The sequence below is a fragment of the Epinephelus moara genome, chromosome 5, assembly GCF_006386435.1.
Source record: "Epinephelus moara isolate mb chromosome 5, YSFRI_EMoa_1.0, whole genome shotgun sequence".
NCBI classification, from domain to species: Eukaryota; Metazoa; Chordata; class Actinopteri; order Perciformes; family Serranidae; genus Epinephelus; species Epinephelus moara.
Window position 1 is genome coordinate 39,626,721 of NC_065510.1, and position 22,712 is coordinate 39,649,432.

Genomic DNA, 22,712 nt, shown 5'->3' on the forward strand with positions numbered 1-22,712 from the left:
AGGTTATTGTGTTTTGAATGTGTTTCAAATTAAAAAATAAAGGGAAACAGTGTAGGAATAACTTGTATAACATTTTTATTAACAAATAGTAATATAAAACCTTGTTTTCCCTGTTTGAGACCTTAAAAAATAGACTGCGACTTATATGCCAGTGCGACTTATATTCCGAGTTTTACGGTACATATAGTACTTAACTGATACAGAGAGAGGGAAAAGGGAGACACACACCCGGCGGTGCAGGAGCAATTTTGACTAAAGGTCTTGTCATCCTTCGTCTTTACTTCTCCTACTACCTACTTCTTCCTTTTTTGTTCTGAACAGAATTGCGTCATTTTGCCTTGTTCATAACAGTTAACATTTTGTATGTATCTTTCAATCATGTATTGTAGTCCCTGCTGTTGGCTTCTTGAAACTATATTGCCTGACACCCAGAAACTATCTGATAAACACTGCGATCTTATGTGATCTGGTCCCTATTTCAGAAAGCAGGATTAGTGAAAACTCTTGAGCATGTTAAGCCTGAGATGAGGGAAACTCTGGCTTTTTCGTTTTACAAAGCCAGTTCAGTGTAACCATGAGTCAGTTACTATGGCAGCATACTCTGTGAGTGGCAGGTGCCTGCGCCAGGTTTGCCTCATCTAAGCCTGAGGCTGATAGCCTGGTGAGCGTGTAGCAGGAAGGAGAGACATTGTGTGTCCTTTTGTGAATTAAGTCGTGGATGTTAAGGCAAAATTTATTCAGGGGCTGTTGCGTCAGAAGATGGTGATTAGACCCCATTTGGATGTCTTATCTTTCTCGGAGGAGTGTCAATATGAAAGATATAATTTCACCCCACACTGTCATTTATCTTGATAATCATTTCCACCCAGATATATAAAATATTATTACACATCATGCATTCGCATTATCATCGGAGCAAATTTTATGCATTGCCCTTTGATTCTTCGGCAACGGCCGTTTTCTTTATAACATCGGAGATACTGAACACATCGGCAAGGCAACGGTTTGTCAGGCCATAAGAAAAGTGCCTCTGGCTCTGAAAAGATTTTTGCCCGTGTTTTGTGGTTTTCCCTGGGCATAAATCAGAACGGATCATCAAAGAGGAATTCCAGAGAATTGCAGGGTTGTTAGTGTTAATAAGAAATGAATCTATGTGGATACATTATGCAGTGATTTATGAATACTTTTCATATTCAAAAATTTCCACGGTGTAATAGGCTGCATCTGTGGGACTCAACATTCCCATCATAGCTCCATCTGAGCATGAAGGAGTTTACGTGAATCAGAAGTCATTTCACAGCAATTCAGCAATTCAATTAACCTCAGCCTAATATTGACAGAATGACGTAAGTATAAGCAAAACTTTTACCAGTCTGTACAATATTCTTGTGTGTGTTTGGGCCCCATCAGATTACAGCTGATTAAGAAGATATAGCAAATTATATTAAAATATATGAACACTGTGAAGATATAAAAGTGTGTCTAGACTTTCTGATTATTAGACAGGCTTTAATGCATCACATTACATAACATCACTTCACATTACCCATTGGCTCTGCTTTTAACTATGCTTTCTGCCATTGAAAATCATGTCACCTGCGCTTCATTGATGATGGCTTTCGGTGCTCGCCATGAACGAGCTTCCCTCAGGCTGAACATACTCAAGAGTTGATGTACTAATTCTGATCAGCTGCTCTGGAACCGAAAACTCAGAGTTTCCTAGCTCGGGCTCAGTCAACTCGGAGATCAGGATTAGGCTCAGTTTGTTGAGCCTGCTTTGTGAAATAGGGCCCTGGTGTCTCGGTTTTGGGCAGTATCTGTTTTTTCATATCTTCATACCTTCCTGAAATTTCCCCAAGCCTGTGTATCTAATCTTACCTAGCCTCTCTTTATTTTTCTTCTATTTGTCCATTGCTTGCCTGTCTTTAAAACTGACGCAAGCAATGTGTCTGACTGTTTTGATGGTCATGGAAATCCTCTGTTAGTCATAAAAACAGTGGGTACAGAAAATTATTTTTGTGTGAGGGAGAGCCTTGACTGAGTGACAGTTCATTTGTTCTAGGTTGCCCTCATTTAACCCCCACTGCCCACTTATCTGCAAACCTGTCTAGGTTACAAGAACAACCCCCCTGCATCACAAAACAAAGATTATCTTCTTGCAAAGTACTTTAAATCACATTAAGTACTTTTGCATAAGATCTTGCTTGATTATCCACAAATTGATAGAATATACTGTATGTTGTATACAGGGAATGTTCCTATTATCTTGTGCGTGGCATGGGAATGATAAATGGTCCAATCTGGACATGAATATTCAGGAAGTCGGACAAGAGCAGCAAAGCATTTTCTGCTGTTCTGCTCTGTTTCCGATGCCTCTCTCTCTTTTTTTTTTTTTACCAGACAGGCTTGCATCTGTGAAGTATGAAAATTTGTGTTTACATAGCTTATATAAACTACATTCACAGCCAAGTAATACAAAATCAGTATAACATATAATCTCTGTCTTTATTGCAGTTTCCTGGAGAAAGTTTATAGATGGCAGTGAGTGTGTATAATTGCTCAGAAGAAAGTAAATGTTTTCAGCTCGCCATGCTCCATTTTTTATGATGAACTGCTACATCCTGACTGCTGGATCCATTTGGGATTTCAGCCAGAGACGCAGTGTGTGTAGGGACAGAGAGGCAGAGCTGTGGCCCCTGTTATGCAACTTTAATTGTTGATATCAATAAGGAGCTGGGATTAAAAGCTGCTGAGTAAGCATAGCATAAAACCTACTGCAGTAAAACAACATGCTGCTGAAAAATGTCAAATTATGAAACTTCAGATATGTGTGAAAAATAGGCCTACCCATCATGATTTAACACAGCCCTTGAAAACATCTTCAAATGTCTTAAGCAGGGTTCATACCTCCTGTTGAATCATCAGTGTACCTTTAGCTGCATAGATGTGTACCCTACGCCATAGCCTGCCATGCACCTCCCCAGAAATATAACTACATGTTGCAGTGATGCAGATTTCTTGTGTATTTTTGTAAGCTGAAAACAATTTCCCTCAGTGGAAAAGAAGCTTTTACTTACTTTTTAAATGTATGCAACAGGAAGCGTCATAGGCTTTTGCTAATAACGTTAGCATATTGTATATGTGGGGAAAACATGTCTGGTAGAAGACAATTGTTTTGTTGGTGAACTTTGTGAATTATAATGGTGCCAAATTTTGTAACGTTACCTTTGTTAAATGCTGCCATTGTTTTTAGCTTTATATGAGTAGAGGAAAAGTCCGGTAGCCACTAGGCTAATTTACACAATGTTAAATGTCATAGGCTTTTGCTAATAACGTAAGCATGTTGTATTTGTGGCTAAAATGTGTCTAGCAGTTGTTTTATCTGTGAACTTAACAAGTTATAAGGAAGCCAAATTTTGTTCTATTGTTTAACACTGACACTATTAAGTCATATTTTATGTAGGAGTGTAAGAAAAACACTGTAATTGTTTACAGTTTTCTATTAACTCAATTTGGGTTTTTTTTAATCTTGTTTTTCCTTGAATCTTGCTCTTTCATTTACAGAGCTCAAACACGCACATATTTTTTTGTCCATGTGCTAAGTCAAAAAAATAGATAATATCTATTTCACAGGGACTCGCACAACACAGTAGAATGTTCCCTTTCAGAAATAGTTATTTTTAAATTCATTTGGCAAAAGTACAACACTTTGAGCACAGGTTGGCTCTACATCAGGTACAGAGGCATTGTACTTATCATAAAGTGTTTTTATGATAGTTCTGTGAGAGCACTTGACAGGTCTGGTGAGTGTGTATTTTGTGTTTTGGAGCATTTCAGTTAATCATATTTCTGCTCTCCTTTTCTTCTTCAGTTGCATTTTGAGTCTCTGCTACAATGTGTATGTGGGTGTATGCGAGTGTGTATCCCTGTTTGCGTGTCCTACTGTGTATTTGTTTTAATGCCAAAATGATGAGTATGTGTGGATGATGGAAATGGTCACGGTTCATGGATTCAGAGCAGACCAGGAATAGATTGATCCATTTTGGATAGTCTGACTCTCTGTCTTTCACTCACACACATAACAAACAGTGAAGCACTGAGAGCTTAAGCCTGCACACAATATCCCAAAAACACACAATACAAATCTGTCAAGATGGGGATACTGGTAAACAAATTCAGCTTAAAATACTTTTATAAGAAATGAAAGTAGACATTACAGAGAAAAACTGAGTAACCAAAGTTTATTGAGAGAGAGTGAAGAGGAAAAAAAGGAAAGGAGGGGTCAGGATGAATGAAGGGAATCAAATAAAGGAAAAGAGAGTACAAAGCCTACTTTGAGACTAAAGGTCCCAGTTCAGCTTCTTTTCAACACAGGAAGACGTCACAGGGGCTGCTCTATTTCAGGGAACCATAACACACATTACACCATTTGGCAGGTTAGCTCATAGTGAGGTGTGGCGTCTACATTGATAAATGGAAAAACATTCAGTATGTATTCAGTGTTTATTTCAGTGTTTACCTACTACTGGGACTGTAGGCAGCCACCTGTTTCTGGATATGTGCCATCAGTGCTGGGGCAGCATGAGCCCCCAGTCAAATTCCAACTATAGAAATAAAGAAATAGCTTTTATCATGGCAATGGATATGATGCTAGTGCAAAAGAAATACTTAAAAGTTCGGCCAATTATTATTAGTGTTACTTTCAACATGTAATATATTACATATTACTAATTACCTATATTTGAAAGTAATAAATTTACAATATTACTCTCTGTGTAGAGTAATAAGTTACTTATTGCACTACTTTCACTTACTTGGCATTACTTTCACCAAAGTGACGTTAGAAGAACAAATAGGCATTTTGAATGGATGAGTTGTGTCACAGCAGGTAACCAAACCACAGAAGCTCCAGTTTATTACAGTTCATTTCAAATCCAATGCTGCGCAGGTCTGACCCATTCACACATTCGCATACAGTGGTTACCACTTTGTATTAAAATCCCTGCTTATATTAATTATCGTGTGATGATATAGAACAATTTAATAGTCCAGACCAGAGGTTCCCAACGCGCCAACCACACGGTCCAGATTTCTTTTCCAGAAATTCACTGTACTTCAAAATAAAGTTTACTTTTTGCAAACTTGACACATTTACGAGTCACTTGTGGTGCATTCAGAATGGACCCATGACCCACTTTTGGACTGCAACCCACCAGTCAGGAACCACTGGCCTAGACCATTTGAAATAAATGAATAGCCTTGGACACAGGGATTGACAGGCAGAGGATCAAAGTCCAATAATTATAAAATACAGGTAAATATTTATCAGCCTATGATATAAAACACAATAAACAAGTAATGAGGTTAACACAACAAACAAAATGGCAATAAACAGTTTATTTTGAATGGTAACACATCACGTGACACTGCAAATGCAATAACATTACCCAAAATCCTGTTGGTAACGTGTTATATTATTTTATTACTGCTAAAAAGTAACATGTTACTTTAACACGTTACCCCCAACACTGGTTATTATATAAGTCTGAGGTGTTACATTAGAGATCTTCCTTAAAGGACTGCACCGATGACCATAGTGTTAAAGCCCATTTAATAGAAATGACCTGTATTTGAAAGCATACATGCGCACTCATTCCTTTGTTTTACATTAATTTAACACTAAAAGAATTAATTTGCCAAGACTTGAAGTTGAAGGAAGTAGTATGTATGTGTACTATGTCAAAATCAGTCCATTGTTACCATATTTGATCCACAATATCATCTTGATAGATTTTGCAAAATTTTTCTTAATAGAAGTTGCAATTTTTTTAATAGGAAAAAAAAAAAAACTTAAACAGGTTCCACAATGTAGAGCTGCAGATGCAGATGTAGTCTAGCAGAACTAGAAAAGAACTTCATGTCTCTGTCACATTGCTGTAAACACAGAGTCTAGATGGCTGCATTGATTACTTCCCCTGGTTGGTTAGGAATGCAGACAGATGGGATGCTACATCTGATGTAGTTTCACCTTAAGGTTTCATCTTGTCCTGGCTTTCAAGCCAGTCAGTACTGTATTCTGAGTTAAGCGTTTTTAAGGTGGTTGTTCTTTTTTTAATGCTAAAATGGATGTGTTCATGTTAATAGCTGTCCATGGGCCACTTGAAATTAATTAATTATTTTATACAGCTATATTACAGCACTTCCTCTCTTGTCATATTGCCTTTATACAACAGTTCTACTGGCGCCATTGAGTTCACAGTAATAAATGCCAACGGGTTGTGATTTGTTTATCTGATCATTTATTTGGCTCAACCAACACAAATCATTCGCAACGGGACGGTTTCTTAGCAACACATTAACATTCCTGCACACTGGCTTGCTACTTTGTGTAGGTACATGTTACTGCAGGCCAGCTACTTTGTATTAGTGTTATCAAAAATATCAATTTATTGATCATTGAAATAATTATTGAAAACTGCTACTATCCAATAAAAGAAAAGTCCATGTTGTCATGTTGTTATATTTATCTTTCAATAAAACATTTATATATTGAATGTCCTCCATTAGATTTTTTCCTTGTGGTTTCATAAATAGTATTGAACATTGATATTTTTCAAGGTTTTGTATTACAGTTAGATAATCCAGTATCATGACAGCAATATTTTGTATCAAGTACATTTAGCAGTATGTTTCCATTTACTGTGCAACCAGTGAAATAAGAGTCTGTTGATTGTCACTTTGGTGGCATGTGTGATTCTGATGAGTTAACAGCTTAATCACACTGCAGGTTGCAACATCGGCTGATGTCATATGAACACACCTGGGTGTTTGCAGTGAAGTATCCAGGCCTCTTCCTTCCCTTAATTCTCTTCTGACAACCATTCATTATTTAACTCATATGTTATTTGTGGAAATATGTTCATCTTTGAGGGGCTAAGTTTGTTACAGGGAAAGTTAATGTAGGCTAATTAAGGATTATGCAATAAACTGTTTAGAACACCCGTAAGGCGGAGTGATACATGCAAGTCCCAGTGTTATACTATGTCCGCACTCATGGAATGCCTCTTGTCCAATCAAATTACTTGGTTTGAACTAACTGTTGGATAAAAAATGTTTTATTACAGTTTTTACAACTTCTTATCTCCTGCTTGCTATCTTCCAGGTTCCTGAGATCATCAGTACGTTGAGGCAAGCTGGCAAGAGCTCGGCGCGCAGCGATGACATCGCCACCATTTCCAATAAAACTTCCACCGGAGGCAGCGAGCCCTCTGATACATGTTCTTCTCTCTCCTCAACGACAAGCTCCGTGGCTCCTGCTGTGTCTCCGACAGCCTTTGCCAAGAAGTTTGAGGTGCTGTTTTGCGGCCGTGTGAGTGTCGCTCACAAGAAAGCCCCTCCTGCCCTGATTGATGAGTGCATCGAGAAGTTCAGCCAGTCACATGGCTCAGGGACGGGAGATAAAGGAGGAAATAGCGGGGGATTGGTGGGTGGGCTGAGGAGGGCATTAGCCTTTCAGTCCAATGGACTTGAGAGTGGTGGCGTTGGTAATGGTTCGGCAGGGAGCCCAACAACTGGGAAACGTCCTGTCCTGTTTAAAAAAGACCCCAGCTTTCCCTGTCTGCAAGCCCTCGATGAGAATGGACTCTCACCAGAGATCTCTCACACCAACACTAGTGATGCACACACGCACTCCACTGGAGTACAGCCCACCAGCCTGCAGGAGAACAGGACCATGTTGTTCACGGTAATTGTTATAGACACACACGCACCAACAGTAGCTAAGTATGCGCCTTTTTTTTTTTTACACTTTTTGATAGTTATAACTCATTACAACTATTGCTTCCCAAGAAATCAAACTAAATATCAATAACTACATCTGCCATGTGCCTGTCATTGGGACCATATGCCTTGTCTGCAGAGATAGACAATAGAGAAGACGGTGTTAAATGGTCACACACACCAACTTTAATAATCTGAGCCTCACTCACACACAACAGTGTACAGGACCTTTGCTTTTAGGGTGCTTTTACACTTAGTCTGTTCAATTAGTTTGCCCGGCTAGTACGGTCCATTTAGGCTAGTGTGAAAGCTGTCGAACCCCGGTGCGGACCAAACAACCAAACTGAGACTGCTTGAAAAGATAGGTCTCAATCCACTTCTAAGTGGACTTTGGTGTGGTTCCCTTGTAGTGTGAAAACAGAGTGAACCAACCACAGCATTATGCGATAGCAGATATGTGATTTTAGCATGAATCCAAAAGTTAAACTACTAATTAATCCACCTGCTGATCTTGAAATCTGTTCAGGAAGCGATCTTGCGATTGTTCTGAATAAGGCCAAGTATATAATCTATTTATGCGAATCATTTAGTAACCATGGTAACACAAATGCACGTCAGCAGGGGTATTTTCTGTGATTAAAAGGTCAAAAGCTGAAACAGCTGCTCTTGAATCAGAGTCTATGCACTGTTGTCAGTTGATTCATTAAAAAGTGTGACAGTGATCCCACAGTAATATTTTTATTTATTTAATTTTTTTTTTTTTCCATATACTTTATTAGTCCCCCTGAGGGAAAATTCAATTTTTTTTCACTCTGTTGTCATTAACACACAGGTCCGAAATACACACATATGCACAAACAGGCCCTACACATGCACAAAGTGGAGAGATGTCAGAGTGAGGGGGCTGCCATGGACAGGCGCCCCGAGAGGTTGGGGGGTTGGGTGCCTTGCTCAAGGGCACCTCGGCAGTGCCCATTCCACTCCAGGCTCCGTATTTGGTCCGGACGGGGACTTGAGCAGGCAACCCTCCAGTTCCCAACCCAAGTCCCTGTGGACTGAGCTACTGCCACACCAAAACGTTCACTAGGCCCCTGCGAGATTTGAACTCGCGACCCCTGGTTTACAAGACCAGTGCTCTAACCCCTGAGCTAAGGAGCCTGTGAGCCCTGATTGATTACAGTACAAATGCCTCCTTTTCATCCTGTGTATACCTGGTACTCATTATTCATAACATGTGGTTGATATGTAATCTTATAATGATAATCAGTTGTTTTTTCAAGAGCTTTGTGACAAAGAAGAACATAAATACACACATCAGAAGCATTAAAGTGCTGCATAACACCAAAACAGTTACCCCTCAGTCTGCATAACCTCATGTTTACTCCTCTTAGTTTGTTTGTTAGGTGTCAGTGTGAACAGGAACCAGACCAGAACTAAATGCAAAAATGAATCTTTTTTTCCCCCTTGGTTCAGACCAAATGAACCCAACATTAGGTGTGAAAGCACCCTGTGTTTTACAAGATAGAAGAGCAGAGATTTACACCTTGAGAGAGGTACAAAGGAAAATAAAATCATGTAAAAGAAAATGTTGAATTCCTCCAGGCTGTCATCAGTGAGTTTGTAACAAATGCGATGTTTCATGGACCTTCATTAGGCATCCTTACCTGGGACCAAAAAATTGCATTTCAAAGAAATTCTGTGCTGACAGTGTGGGAGTTACAGAAGGAAAAGAAATGTGTTGGGTGGTGCAGAAGTCTTACGCTCTGTGTGTGCATGGCAGTCCGCAATAGGCTTGGTCACATGATAAAATTACACAAATTGTGACGCCTTTCTCAGAATGGAGAAAAAAATGATACCATCTTTGTTTGCATTGTTTTAGACAAACACTCTTCAGTGGGAGTTCTTCCAGTTCACACACAATACTTTCCTTTAATGTCTATGTTGAAAATAAGAAGAGAACTTTGTGGTGCTGTAAAGTGCAATTTTGGATTCCCCTTAATAACAAGTCCTCATTCTCAGTCACTCATAAAGCCCAGAGAGGGAGAGAACAAAAGAGAGAGAAACGTATAAATCCCTTAATGACTCAGCAAGAGCAAATGCTGACTGCTGCTTAAACTGAGCTCAGTCACGCTCCCCTAATTCACCTTTGTTTGACCTCAGTGACCTGCTGCCAACAGTTTTCCTGTTTGTCCTCCAGACAGGAAATGGTGACCACTGGCACAGGAACTGCCAGGGCCTGCTGCAGTCCCTCTCAGCAAATACAGACATATTATTGACACTGATGATATATCCTGCTGCTGACAGGGGTAGTAGACATAATAACCTCATCCTGGTGACATCATCACCTCAGTTTTAAACAAACAGATGAAATCCCCTTTTCCTCTTGAAGGAGTCTGATTATGTCATTTGTATTTGATACAGAAGAATATTGAACAACAACTTGTTCACAGAAAGAATAGCTGCGCTCACAGAGTGTGAAGACTTGGGATTTAACAGACACAAGGTCACTTGGTTATTACAAAATCCTGAGTCCCATGTTGAGGTTTAGGAGTGATAGTGACTCATGTCCTAGTGACGGTATGAATGGGAAGATCCCCTAAAGTGGAACTGTCCTGAAATTCATGGGTACTTTCTGACAAGAGAAGAAATGAAACTGCCTCATTTGACAAATTTGTCGCAGGTCACTTAGGGACAGACTCCACTGATGCCGGCTTTCTTACCATTAAACACATCTATATGTTAGAAAAATGCCAAAAGCATTGCTGAAATTTCAGTGTGAGAAATTTGGACTCAGCCCATAACAAGTTAAAGCTGGGGTAGACAGAAATCTGAAAAAGGCAGAATTTAAAAATCCTCCTGCAGCTCTCCCCTCACTGTCATAAGCCCCGCCCACTAGACAACCACGTGCATATGCACACGCTTCATACAGAAACCTAGTGTTTCCCATACATTGTTTTATTTAATCTTATTTGATTGTAGAGTTGTTTGAACACATTCACTCACCCCCTCCTTGCCCCGCTCTCTTTCACTCTTTGTTTATTGAACCACAAATGAGACAAAAATTAGCCTGCTTGACACCCCACAGTTCCCTGCTGTGGACTGCTTCCCTGGGTGGGGAGCAGGCAGCAACTCGGGAGATAGGCCTTCAGTTGGGGGCTGAAGTGTAAGAGCGGCAAGAAAGTTTGCTGATCCAGTGAGGCTGTCTGGACTCCCGCAGCTGGGGTTTGCACTGGCTGGATTTGGGTTGCTGTGGCGGCTGACTGGGGGTCTGTCGAGGTGGTCTGTTTTGGCAGGGAGGACATATTCTGGCTGAGGCTCTAGCTACTATCAGCTACATAAATGTGGACTTGAGGCAGCTGCCGTAAGCGTTTTGCTCTGGTTAGCAGAAGGCCTCAACTATCAGCAACATTTTCTCTTCAACTCTGAACACTTTGTCTGTATTGACGTTTTTTGATAAGTCCGTCTTCCGTTTTTTGGGTTGCTTTGCAGTTTAGGCAGTTGTAGCCAATGCTGGAATAGCAACTTTCTCTGCAAGATTCTCCACCATTGAGTCAGGCTTTCACTTAAAGGACTTGCAGACACATCTGCATTTGTAGAACAGCCAATAAAAATGCCCTCTCTCTGAAATGGCCTGTGATTGACCAAAGTCTCCCATCGCAGGCTAGATTCTCTAAAGTCTGTAAGTTAAGTGTTCTCTCAGTCCACTTGAATTAAAACATGCTCAAAGATTTTTATAGAATTTATTCCCAGTGACATCAAAATGAAATTGCCTACCCCAGCTTTAAGCCTGTGACCACACCACACACAGATTCACACACAGCACAGACCACAAGCCTATGAAACCACATGCCTACACAGAGAGAGTTAGATTCACGAGTCTAACTGTTTTTTTGTTTGTTTGTTTTTGTCTTTGTGTTTTTCTGTCTTTAAGGTGGGCAGGTCTCAGATCTTCTTGGTCAGTCCGGACACTAAGAAAGTTGCCATAGAGAAAAGTTTCAGAGAAATCTCCTTCTGCTCACAGGTATGAGGCACTTCTATACATAATCACCTGTTTAGGATTGTGTGTGATTTTTAAACCTATCCTAAATCCTAAAACACATGGTCTTTTCTTTCCAGGGTATTCGTCACGTTGATCACTTTGGCTTCATTTGCAGAGAGACGGTGGAAGGAGGAAGCTGCCACTTTGTTTGCTATGTCTTCCAATGCACAGACGAATCACTGGTGAGAGATGGATGATAAAGGAATAGGATAGTAGACCATGGCAAGAAAATGATGGGACATACTGTTGTGTACAAAAAAACAAGCCGTAATATGTCACTTTAGTTTTGTCCTTTTTTACCTTTTCTGCTGAAATCAAAGCAGGAACATCTCTGCTGGTTCACTCCATTCGTTCATTCATTCATTCATTCATTCATTCATAATGCACATCTACAAACCTAGAAACATATTTATTATGATAGTTGCAGTTGAGCATCACATATATTTCCTGTAACCACTTTCACATACCCTCATATTTCCATATCAACACTTCCCACTCAGTGTTCATATTTGACCAGCCCACTCAGTTTAAATTTAACACCTCGCAAGTTTGCTTTGGATTTAACTTTGAGTGCCACATGGCATGAAGCTGATATTTTTCACCAAAATGTTGTTTATGTCAATCAAGATTAAATTCTACTCTAATGCTTGAAACCCATGACGCAGAGAATCTGGGCTCCACCAAGTCATGGTGTGCCAAATGGGCTGTCAGTTTGATAAAAAACCCTTGGTCACTAGGCGGATGTACTCTATTGTATAATAGCCCACTAATGTTGCAGTGTGATTAGCTTATAGTAGATAATATATTTACTGTAATTCTTGAAACATGAGTCACTGGGTCAGCCTATGACTGCTGCCAGAGAAAACTGGAAAACCTGTGGGAAAAAATGCATGTGTTGTTTACTTTACTCTGATTTCTATTTGTATCAGTTTTATACTGCATACATGTAAAGTAGGGGTGTACCGGCACACAAATAGACTATTTTGACTGTTTGATTCACAGGGTGTACCAAATTTATGTTTTGTATTGAACTGAACGACCTCTACTGAACAGTTTGGGACAGACACATGTATCGTTACACTCCTAGATCTGTCTGCAAAGATCCAGATTTCTTGCATGTATCAAAATTTAACTTGGATATTAAAAAACAAAAACGCCCTGTACTCAAGAATGGGGTAAATTTGTTCTAATAATTGTTCTCTATTTTGGTCTTGCAGGTGGATGAGATCATGCTGACTCTGAAGCAGGCGTTCTCTGTGGCAGCCCAGCAGCAGAACGCAAAGACCCAGAGCCAGCAGTGTGACAGCTGCCCCATGCAGCAGCTCCACAGACTGTGTGAGAGGATAGAAGGTAGTAAACCGTCCCTGGGCTCCTTTTACAGTGCATGTCAGAAAATTAAAAACATTTTCAAATTATACTTGGTTGGCGTAATGTTAATGGGTCATTTATACTGATGTATGTATCAATATACAGCTGTGGGAGAATAAATGAGCCATTTCCCTCAGCCAGTGTGCGTCACATTTACCTCTCTAAATAATTAAAATATAGTGGGCGAAGGCTGAATCTAGCAGTGAATTTTATAAATATTTGATATTTTTTATTAAATGTGTTTTGCGAGTTGACGCTGCACGTGAATGTGTTGGCTATAAGAAGGAGACGTACTGAAGCAGTCAGAGCTTCTGTGTGAAGAACAGTTGATTTGTCAGCTGGACACCCAACAGACGTAACAAAACTCTCACACAGGCAGGGCTGGGCTTCGCCGCTGACTCCCTGAATGAATTAATTTTCAGTTTGTTTCAATAGCCGATTTGATTCAGTATCAGTTCAGTTAGGGATATATCAGTTACAATACCAGTTTTGCTTGAATGTGAAAGATTTTCAGAGAACTAACGCTGTGAATTGTACAAGGAATTATTTAAAAAAAGAATCAATTAGAATTGAATATTTGAATATAACAATGTTTTAATGAGTAGTAGCAGTAATGTTTACAACAGCAAACTCACTATAAAACCTCAATAATATCCCACTGGAAACAAATCTAAAATGTCAATTAAATAAATCATATTCCTGACATGAAAATACTGAAATACTGATTGAAGTTTAGAAAGAACACAGACGTCAGTCATTCATTTTATCCTCTGTGCTGCTCCCTCTGCTGCTGAGGTGATTCATTGCCTGCAGGTACAGCTAAATTTTAAAGGAATGCTTTACCCACAAAATTACCATTTGTAAATCAAATAGTAATTACCGTTAAAACCCTACTTTTTAAACCTTAACTGAAAGGGAAACTTATCTATGCACTTTTTAAGGCCCCACTCCATTGCTCAGTTTTTGTTTTTTGGGGGGGCAAAAAAGGCGTGTGTTTGGGTAGGACTGAGCATTCCACTGGATAAATGAGACTTGGATAATACTGTGCAAGTTGTGTGAGTGTTTGTGTGTTGATATAGTGTTGCTGTTGTTAAATGTGGACCCCAATCAATCAATAAATCAGTGTTTGCAGTTTTGAAGGTAACACGGCATGACTAATTGATTTACAAATGGTCATTTTGTGGGGGAAGCTGTCCTTTAAGATGCGAGGCAAACAAACCTAAACAGGCAGAGTTAACACAGACAACTTTTGTTTTAGGTTGTTTGTAACAATTCTCTATCAGCCGAGTTAGCGCACCGTGCTTATGTAAAACAAAGCGGCAATGGATGAGAGACTGTGGACAGAGCAGATTGAAATATCACTTTGTACGTGTTGACATGTTAATGCTTGTTGAACAGATGCATTGATAAAGTATTGTCTTTTTACTTTTTAACTCCAGTAAGATTCAGAGCAAATTCACAGCAAACATTTGCTACACAGCAAATGTTTCAAATCTGTCACAGTACATGGAAAGTTGTCAGTTTCTGTTTACATGCCAACAATTATAATGAGGCCTTCATTTTTTCTTCATTTAATTTACACAAATGTTTTATATTTATATAGATAACAGCATCCCAAGGAGTCTAGCGCCATATTATGTTGCTGAATTATGTGACCAATAACTAGGACCTGGAAGTATCGAAATAAAATAGGGCCACATCATTGACCCTCAGTACCCTACATACCCTATAAACATAAACCTTTTTTATGTAAAAGGAATCTGACGTGAGACTAGTCTTGTCTGCAGTGTGTTCTTATTTTGTATTCATATATTTTTTAGGTCTACACCCTTCTAAAACTAAGCTGGAGCTTCAGAGACACTTGGCCACTCTGGACAACCAGGAGCAAGCATCAGTCTTTGAAAACACTATGGTAATGTGTCTGTTCTGTCTCTGCACCTGTAGGCCATGGTGTGAATTCTGTAAGTTCCCCTTTAAGGCACTGCAGCTAGAAACAAACCAGTCAGTCTGCAAGTTCAACATGACTGAATCACTATGGAATCACATGTTTTTCATGTGGGATTTGCAGTGACGCACCAATCCGTCTTTACACATGACTTAAATATTCCTGCCACCTCATCTCTCTGTTTCTCTGGCAGTCTGTTTCGCTCTCTGTGGCTTCCTCAACACTTTAGTGTCTTTTCCCAGAAACACAAGAGGATTGTTTAATACAGAGCATTCATTTAAGTGATGGAAATGGTTACTATCAATCTTAAGGCCTGCTGATTTTATCTATCCATCATTTGTACTACAGAGTGCTGATGAGTAAAAGATGAGTCTGCCCTCAAATATCTCTCTATGACTCTGCTGACATCTGCTGGTGATGTAGCTGAACTACAACAGTGCTTAACTGCCAATGCATGAAACCAACAAATCACTGCTTTTCTAATGCAGAACAGCACAGTGTATCCACTGTAGTTATGGAACGTAATGTAGCTGTTATCCATTTAAGATTTGGATGCTATTTTTATGTCAACATTTGCAAACTGTTCTTCACATATCATTAATTTGCTCATGTGCATCGTGTGTTTCAGAGGGCTCGCCCTAAGAGCGATCAGGAAGAGAATGAGTTGGTGATGACCTTCTTGAGGAATCTGTATGAGGAGAGGCAGAGGAGCCATCAGCACACCCTGCCTGGAGACAGCAAACTGGTAACTTTTTCATATCTCTTATGCACACATCAGAATGCAGCTTAGGCCGCATATTTCTGTCCAAACCCAAACCCGAGCCTAAGAAGGTAGTGACTGAGCCCGACCCCAGCCTGACAAGCATTCTGTTTTTTTATATCCGAGCCTGACCTGAGCCCAACACAGAAGGCACTGAGTTTGTCCCTGTCACGCCATTGTTGAACACACACATCAGCAGATATAAATAATACATTTTGAGTGTTACTGATGGCGTATGTTAAGTCTTCATCTCTGTGACCTGTTCTTGAACTGTAACGGCTGTTAACTGAGCCATTTACATAATCTGACCATTGTGGTTTATTTAGAGTTATCGTGGTGATAGCATCTACCTTGGATGGCTTCATCGCTGTCCTCCTGTTTGATGGCTCTTCCAGCAATGCTTAAGTTCTGTTCCCTGCTGCTACTGATAGTTGTAAAGGCCAGAATGTACTGAGCAAGTACACTAAACTTTGGGTAACACTGGATGATGACATCCTCATGATGTCCTACATTGAAGTGTCATCACTTCTATGACCCAGAAGTTCACTAAGGAAAGATAATTGAAAATATTTTATCCCTTTAATTACACAGACAGAAGTGTACTTGTGAGGACCTCCTTTTCGCACGCACACACTCACTGACTTTCTCTCTGTCTCCCTGTATCTCTTCATGTCTGTGTAGGTGTGTGAGGAGGCAGCTCCAGCCCCAGTGGAGGCTCAGCAGCAGAGTAGCAGTCGGCTGCGACTTGAGCAATTCAAGAGCCGAGCCAAGCGCTCTCTCACTGAGTCCCTGGAGGGGATCTGGAAGGTAAGGATGCTCTTTCTTTCTTTGTTGGTATTCAGTAATGCTCAGGCAGGCATATATGCTATGCTGTCACATTTTTTTGTTTGTGATCTAAAATATAAAAGCTTGAAGTATGGTCCTAGTTTGTGATCTTTGATTACATGTAGAAGCCACGTACTGTTTATAACCGTGGCGTGTGTGTTTTTGTCAGGGGAGCAGCAAGGCCAAAGCTCAGAGGGACAACAGCGTAGGAAGTGACAGCGGCTCTTCCGTCTGTACGGTCAACAGCAGCCAGGAGCAGCCTTGTTTCGATGACCCCTTGCTTGCCTCCTCCCAGCTGCGACCTACCAGCCCACTCAGGTAAACACACCTCACATGCCCACACACTGAGTCATATCTCTGGGCAGAACAGTCAGTGCTTTAAAGGTCAGAGCAGTTTATTTACTGCTTGATTTATGAGAATATAGAGGTATTCAAAACATTGAGTTCAAAGGGGCAATTTCTAGACTTATGTTGGTGTCTTCAGCAAAGACCAGCTTTCAGAATAGATAATACAGTGTGTTTTGAGATTGTTTTTTGCTTGCAGAACCAGAAAGGCAAGAATTGTAGAAGATAATATAATTGTGCATAATGCTATGCATATGCTTAAATTATCCCAAACTTTCTTGGACCTACTGTGGATTAAAAAGCGAGGTAGTGAATATTATAAACTTAATTTTACCTCAAATTTTATTGTGTTGGATGACATCCAGCTTTATAAGTGGTCATGGTATTGTGTGGGCACTATGTTTTTCTCCTCACATACTTTCCTCATTATCTTCAGGTGCCACAACTCAACAGGAGACCTGAAGCGCCTTGACGCCTCTCTCCCCATCTCTCCCTCCTCCTCCTCTTTACCCGGTGACTCTCAGCCTCAGGGCTTCCGCCGACGGGCCAGCACCTTCAGCCACCCTCCCTCCACTTCCTCAGCAGAGTACTCACCTGTGCACACACTAACTCACACGCCACAGGACCCCACTGCAGCTACCAAGCCCAAGCTTGTACGACACTACTCCGTCAGCACCGACACTCCACACCAGAGCAAGTAAGGAAAGAGTGTGTGTTTGTGTGTCCTGTGTGTTTGTGGATAGAAAAGTAAATGTGCGTTTGTATTTATTGTGAGTTTTGGTGATAACACAAACCAGGAAATGATAAAAGACTTAAATATTACTTGATTTTATTCAGTTGAATATGACAATAAGGGAAGTTATTCAATATTGTGACATCTAAGATCATATCAGCAGTGGTGAGGAATAAGCCTGTGGCAGCAGTCTCGTGTTCAGTAGAGCATGTGACACATGGGTTTCCTCTATGATGGCAGAGGATATATTGTTCAAAGGGAAACAAAACAGTGTTGATCGACCATAAAGAACTACATGTTGGTGTATTAAGTCGGCTTTATACACAAAGTAGTTAAGTTGCTGTCAGAAAAATTAGGCTTGATCTCTTTAAATCTTGGTTATCAACTTTTCTTTCTCTGCTCTTGAGCCAAACTCTGTTTCTTCTCCCTTATTTGTCTGTGCAGTAAGTGGGTCTCATTCATGAAACGTGACCTGAACAAATTAGTGTGTAAACTGTTCACAGAAGGAAATTTAATGGATATTAGCATTCATCAATATGTTAGTAGCTCCAATCTCTTTATAGGTACTAAAAAAATCTACACCTTGTTCTCAGTGCTCATAGTGCCTGTATAAATAAGATACTACACATAAATATTGCTTGTTATTTTTATTCAAAATGACAATTTTAATTGGTATTGTGCTTGGTTATGTTCATAATATGCAGATACCTTTGAAACATGCAAGTTAAACATGACAAATATAAGAGATTTAGCTACATTAGTTGGCATTAAGCAGATTTAAGCTTCATTGTCTGAATTAGACTGCCTGTAATAAGATGTTTAAATAGTGGTTTAATTTCAAGGAATGCAGAGGCTTAGGGCAAACACTATCGTTACATGGCTTTCCATGACGGCAGATGAGGGAGATGTGATGCTGCTCTGCAGGGCGCTCGATTTGGGTGTAGCTGACACAAGGGAAGCACCCGTTATCTCCTTCCAGGTCTTTGATTTACTTGTCTCTGTCATACTACTAATAACAGAAGAAAATAGAATGCTCAGCGTAGTACAAACTTTTCTTTTTCTGTCTTTCTTTCTTTGTTTGCTCCATGTTCGCAGGATGCACATATCCATAGTAATTACCACCTCCATACATGGTGGACCCTTGCTATTCATGAGTGTGGATGTATGCTAATTGCTGACAAGTGGAGTGCGTTGCCAATTTACGATTGATTGGCATTCATGAACACACACACACACATGCCTAGGATCAAATCCGAGTTTTCCAGGGCATTCATTAATCCGAGTAGGTTTTTAGTGCCAAGGTTTTTTATGTGCAAATCTACTCACGGATTTACTAACATTTCATGAATGAGACTCAGTGACTTTTGGTCTGACATGAGACAAAAACCCTGGTCTCCTGGGACAAAGTCCTGTGTTTGTTTGACCCATCGACCACCCCGACCTTCCTGCTTCAGCGTACTTTGTCATCCTTTATACCACATGACCTGACTTCCTCTTTTGCCCTCATCATGTGACGGTTTTTCGCAGCATTCATGAATCCAGAGTAGGTTTTCAGTACCAAGATTTGGCACCTCTGGTAAATCTACTCACAGATTTACTAACATTTCATGAATGAGACCCAATATCTCCAAGACAATATGACCAAAGACTTTGTCACAACATAACATGTTTATCTACTTACTCAAACTGTTTATCCCAGTTCTACCTTAAGGAAAAAAGCTTTTCTTTCATTTTCCTGCTCTTTCTCATCAGCCCTTTTTAAGTTTTCATACTTGTTTCAGTGTCCTTGACTTTCTTTGCTTTTCTCTTTCTGTATTTGCGCTGTCCCTTAGACATGTCACAACCGACTCCACCCTTCCTCCTGTTCCTCCCTGCGCTTCATCTCTTTCTCCTTCTCTCCCCCCTCATCATCCTTCCTCACCCTCTGCTGGAGCCCGGCTCAATAAAAGACGGTGAGAATCCTGCACTGGTTTCCAGTTTAACTCATGCAGTATCCCTTTCCTTTTTTTATGTGCACTTATTATTTGTTCAGTCCTTCTTTTGAACTTGTTTTCCATATTAATATGTGTCTATGTGAGGCCCTATTCAGACAGAGAAACACTAAATATGTCACTCATTGGTTGACAGGTTGAAAAGAGATCAAAACGATGTCTCAAAAGTAATATCTCTCTCTGTGTGAACGAGGCCTAAGTTTCTTTTTTGATCTGTTTTCTGCCTCCCTTTTTCACCTCCATCTCAGTTCTCTGGGTGGTCTGCGTGCTCGTCTTCACTCCTCCTCCTCTGTCCCTAATTTTTTGAAATTTCCATTTCTGGCCCCTGTCCAAGAGAATGATTGTCCTGAGCCAAAGAGCAGGTACACACACATGTACACCAAGTAGTAATGTCCATGTTAGTGTGTCAGACATAGTTATAATCTGTTCTCCTTGTTTCATAGATGACTTAAACTGAATTTATGCTTGTACAGTTTTTTATTTGATTGTGTGTGTTTTTATAGTAACTACTACCTGCTGAATGCTTATGTGGGCATTTTATGTAACCATTCCTGTGTGTGTGTGTGTGTGTGTGTGTGTGTGTGTGTTTCAGTGATGTTGCAGCTCTGTCCACACCAACTGCAGCATGTGGGATAGGTGAAAGTCCACTGCGCAGCCACCGCCACTCATGGAGGCAGCAGATCTTCCTACGGGTCGCTACACCTCAAAAGAGCACAGAAACCAATGGTGAGAATAGACACTCACAAATTAATGTAACCCAATGTAAAGTTCCCTGTAAAGACTAACCAGTGGCCCTTGTACTATGTGCATGACTCTCACTGAGTCATGCACATGTTTTGCTTACTGTCAAAGAATATGGCACACGTCTCTTTTAGGTTGCTTGCCTAACTACCTTACACCTGCTTCCTGATAACTAATAACTGTTTTGAGAGTGCTAGTGTGTCTGTGTGCATAACAGAGTTTTGACAGGTGAGATTTTACACTTTACTTTGCATGTTCCAGTTGTAAAATCCAACATTTCTTCTTCTATGGAAGAAGGCAGTTCCAGGTCAAGGCACAAGCGTAAACACACATGCTCATACATGTAGACAGTGGTGCAGTGACAGAACCTTTCCACTCTGTGTCACTATTTGATTTAACATGATGGTACATATGTTCTGAAAAGAGGAAGGGAATGAGAATCAATCACTTTACCGGGGCTCTTTCTCCCCTGTATTACCTTGAATTGGCTAATATCTATTTTGTAGGTGATCCTCACTACACTGGTACTCATGTCCAGTTAAGCTTTTTAGATTTTGGAATGCTGTGGGATTTTATTCATTGAAAGGTGCCAACCAAACCACTAGTCTTAGGCAGTATGTTACCCAGTGTTGGTTTACTTTCCTTTTGAAATCCCAGTCTAGAAATTTATAAAACACATATTAACATGATAAAGTAGACCCATGTAAAATCTTGAATTTATTTTTCTGTTGTCTTCCTGAGAATTTTGTCCTCAGTGCTCAAAAATAAGACTGTGTTATCAATCAATATTCCTGTGCTGAGGGAAAGTTAAATATATTAAACATACAGTATGGCCAGAAAATATAATGCTATTCTCAACTATAGACTGTATAAAATAATAGATGTAGCCTCGATGATGTCACCCATTGGTTAATGGACTCCTGTTTAAAGCCTTTAGTTCTGCATTTTGGCCATCGCCATCTTTGGATTCAAATTGCAAGAGGGTGAAGCTAACCCAAATCTAAGTGCTAGCTTTGTAAGCATGATGCATGACAGTCTATGGTTAACTGTGATAAAAACCTGACAAATATAGCTGCAAATGTTTTTTTTATAGTTCTCTTCTTTAGTTTTATTTAATTAGTTTCAAAACATGGACTCCAATAATGTTGCAAAAATCCTGAGTGAATATTGTAGCTCTCAAACCAGACAATGTGACTGTAACAAAAACATGTACAGTAAGCTACATCTTCTGTAAACATAACAATGCAAATTCTTATGTCAATACAGAGCGTTTCTCCATACTGCAATGACATTAGTGCATTTGATCGCATGCGTGGCGACTTCCGGTCGGCGGAAAAACGCGGAAAAATCGCGGGACTTTTTTTGCAAATATTGCAGACTTTCGTTGAATTTTTGCGATGACAAGATCACGATTTTCTGGAGGGACTGCTTAATTATCCGCAACTTTATATATATATATATATACATATATATATATTTTTTTTTTATTTAGATATAAAAATTCCGCCTCCATGAATGGAGAAATTAGCTGTAGAGACCAAAACTTTTTTTTTGTACCAGACTGTGAACATGTTAATTTCAGCTGTGAAGTTGGGCATTTTACCATGGGGGTTGCCACTTGTTCTCACTAAAGCTGGTTTCCCTCTAAAAGTGTCTAAATTTACAGTAAGTCTAAAACAACCAGAGTGTGTGTGTGTGTGTCTGTTTGTCTGTCTGTCTGTCTGTCTGTCTGTCTGTCTGTCTGCGCAGACATGGGAATCATGCATGTGCTTGCATGTCTTCAGATCCTGTGTTTTTTATAATTATATGTACAGTGTTTGTGCGTGTGCATGTGCGTATGATAGAACAAGTGTTGACAGTTGTGATAGTTGGGTTGGTCACACTATAGCTCCACTTTATTTAACATAGTAAAAAAAACAACCTCCTTTAGTGAAATACATACAAAAACTTGTTCATGCATTTCCCTTTGAGTTAGAAAAAGAAAGGCAAGCATTTCTTTATTGCACTTTATTATACCAGTGCTTATATTTTATGTTGGAGGACTAAAGGGATAGTTCAGATTTTTAAAAGTGGGGTTGTATGGGGTACTTATCCATAGTCACTTTATTACCTGCAGTAGATGGCAGTGGACGTGCCTTAGAGTCTGACACAGAAGCTAAGCAATGTACTACTGCAGATGGGTCCAG

The 22,712-nt window shown here is 39.9% G+C and overlaps 1 protein-coding gene and 1 non-coding gene across 5 annotated transcripts in view; one reads left to right on the forward strand and one right to left on the reverse strand.

Moving 5' to 3' along the window:
- The window catches only part of tbc1d1 (TBC1 (tre-2/USP6, BUB2, cdc16) domain family, member 1), a 65,350-nt gene that overhangs the window by 20,253 nt on the left and 22,385 nt on the right, over nucleotides 1-22,712 (forward strand). For 3 of the 4 annotated variants that reach the window (XM_050045640.1, XM_050045641.1, XM_050045644.1), the window contains 12 exons: nucleotides 7,163-7,744; nucleotides 11,711-11,800; nucleotides 11,896-12,000; nucleotides 13,036-13,168; nucleotides 15,007-15,098; nucleotides 15,760-15,876; nucleotides 16,573-16,698; nucleotides 16,886-17,034; nucleotides 17,498-17,758; nucleotides 19,627-19,746; nucleotides 20,034-20,147; nucleotides 20,378-20,511. In XM_050045640.1, the coding sequence (XP_049901597.1) occupies nucleotides 7,163-7,744; nucleotides 11,711-11,800; nucleotides 11,896-12,000; nucleotides 13,036-13,168; nucleotides 15,007-15,098; nucleotides 15,760-15,876; nucleotides 16,573-16,698; nucleotides 16,886-17,034; nucleotides 17,498-17,758; nucleotides 19,627-19,746; nucleotides 20,034-20,147; nucleotides 20,378-20,511 (2,023 nt within the window). The remainder of the gene's footprint in view (nucleotides 1-7,162; nucleotides 7,745-11,710; nucleotides 11,801-11,895; nucleotides 12,001-13,035; nucleotides 13,169-15,006; nucleotides 15,099-15,759; nucleotides 15,877-16,572; nucleotides 16,699-16,885; nucleotides 17,035-17,497; nucleotides 17,759-19,626; nucleotides 19,747-20,033; nucleotides 20,148-20,377; nucleotides 20,512-22,712) is intronic. The other variant, XM_050045643.1, reaches the window with a different exon arrangement.
- On the reverse strand, nucleotides 8,865-8,937 carry trnat-ugu (transfer RNA threonine (anticodon UGU)). Its single transcript has one exon. It is a non-coding gene; the product is annotated as a tRNA-Thr (tRNA).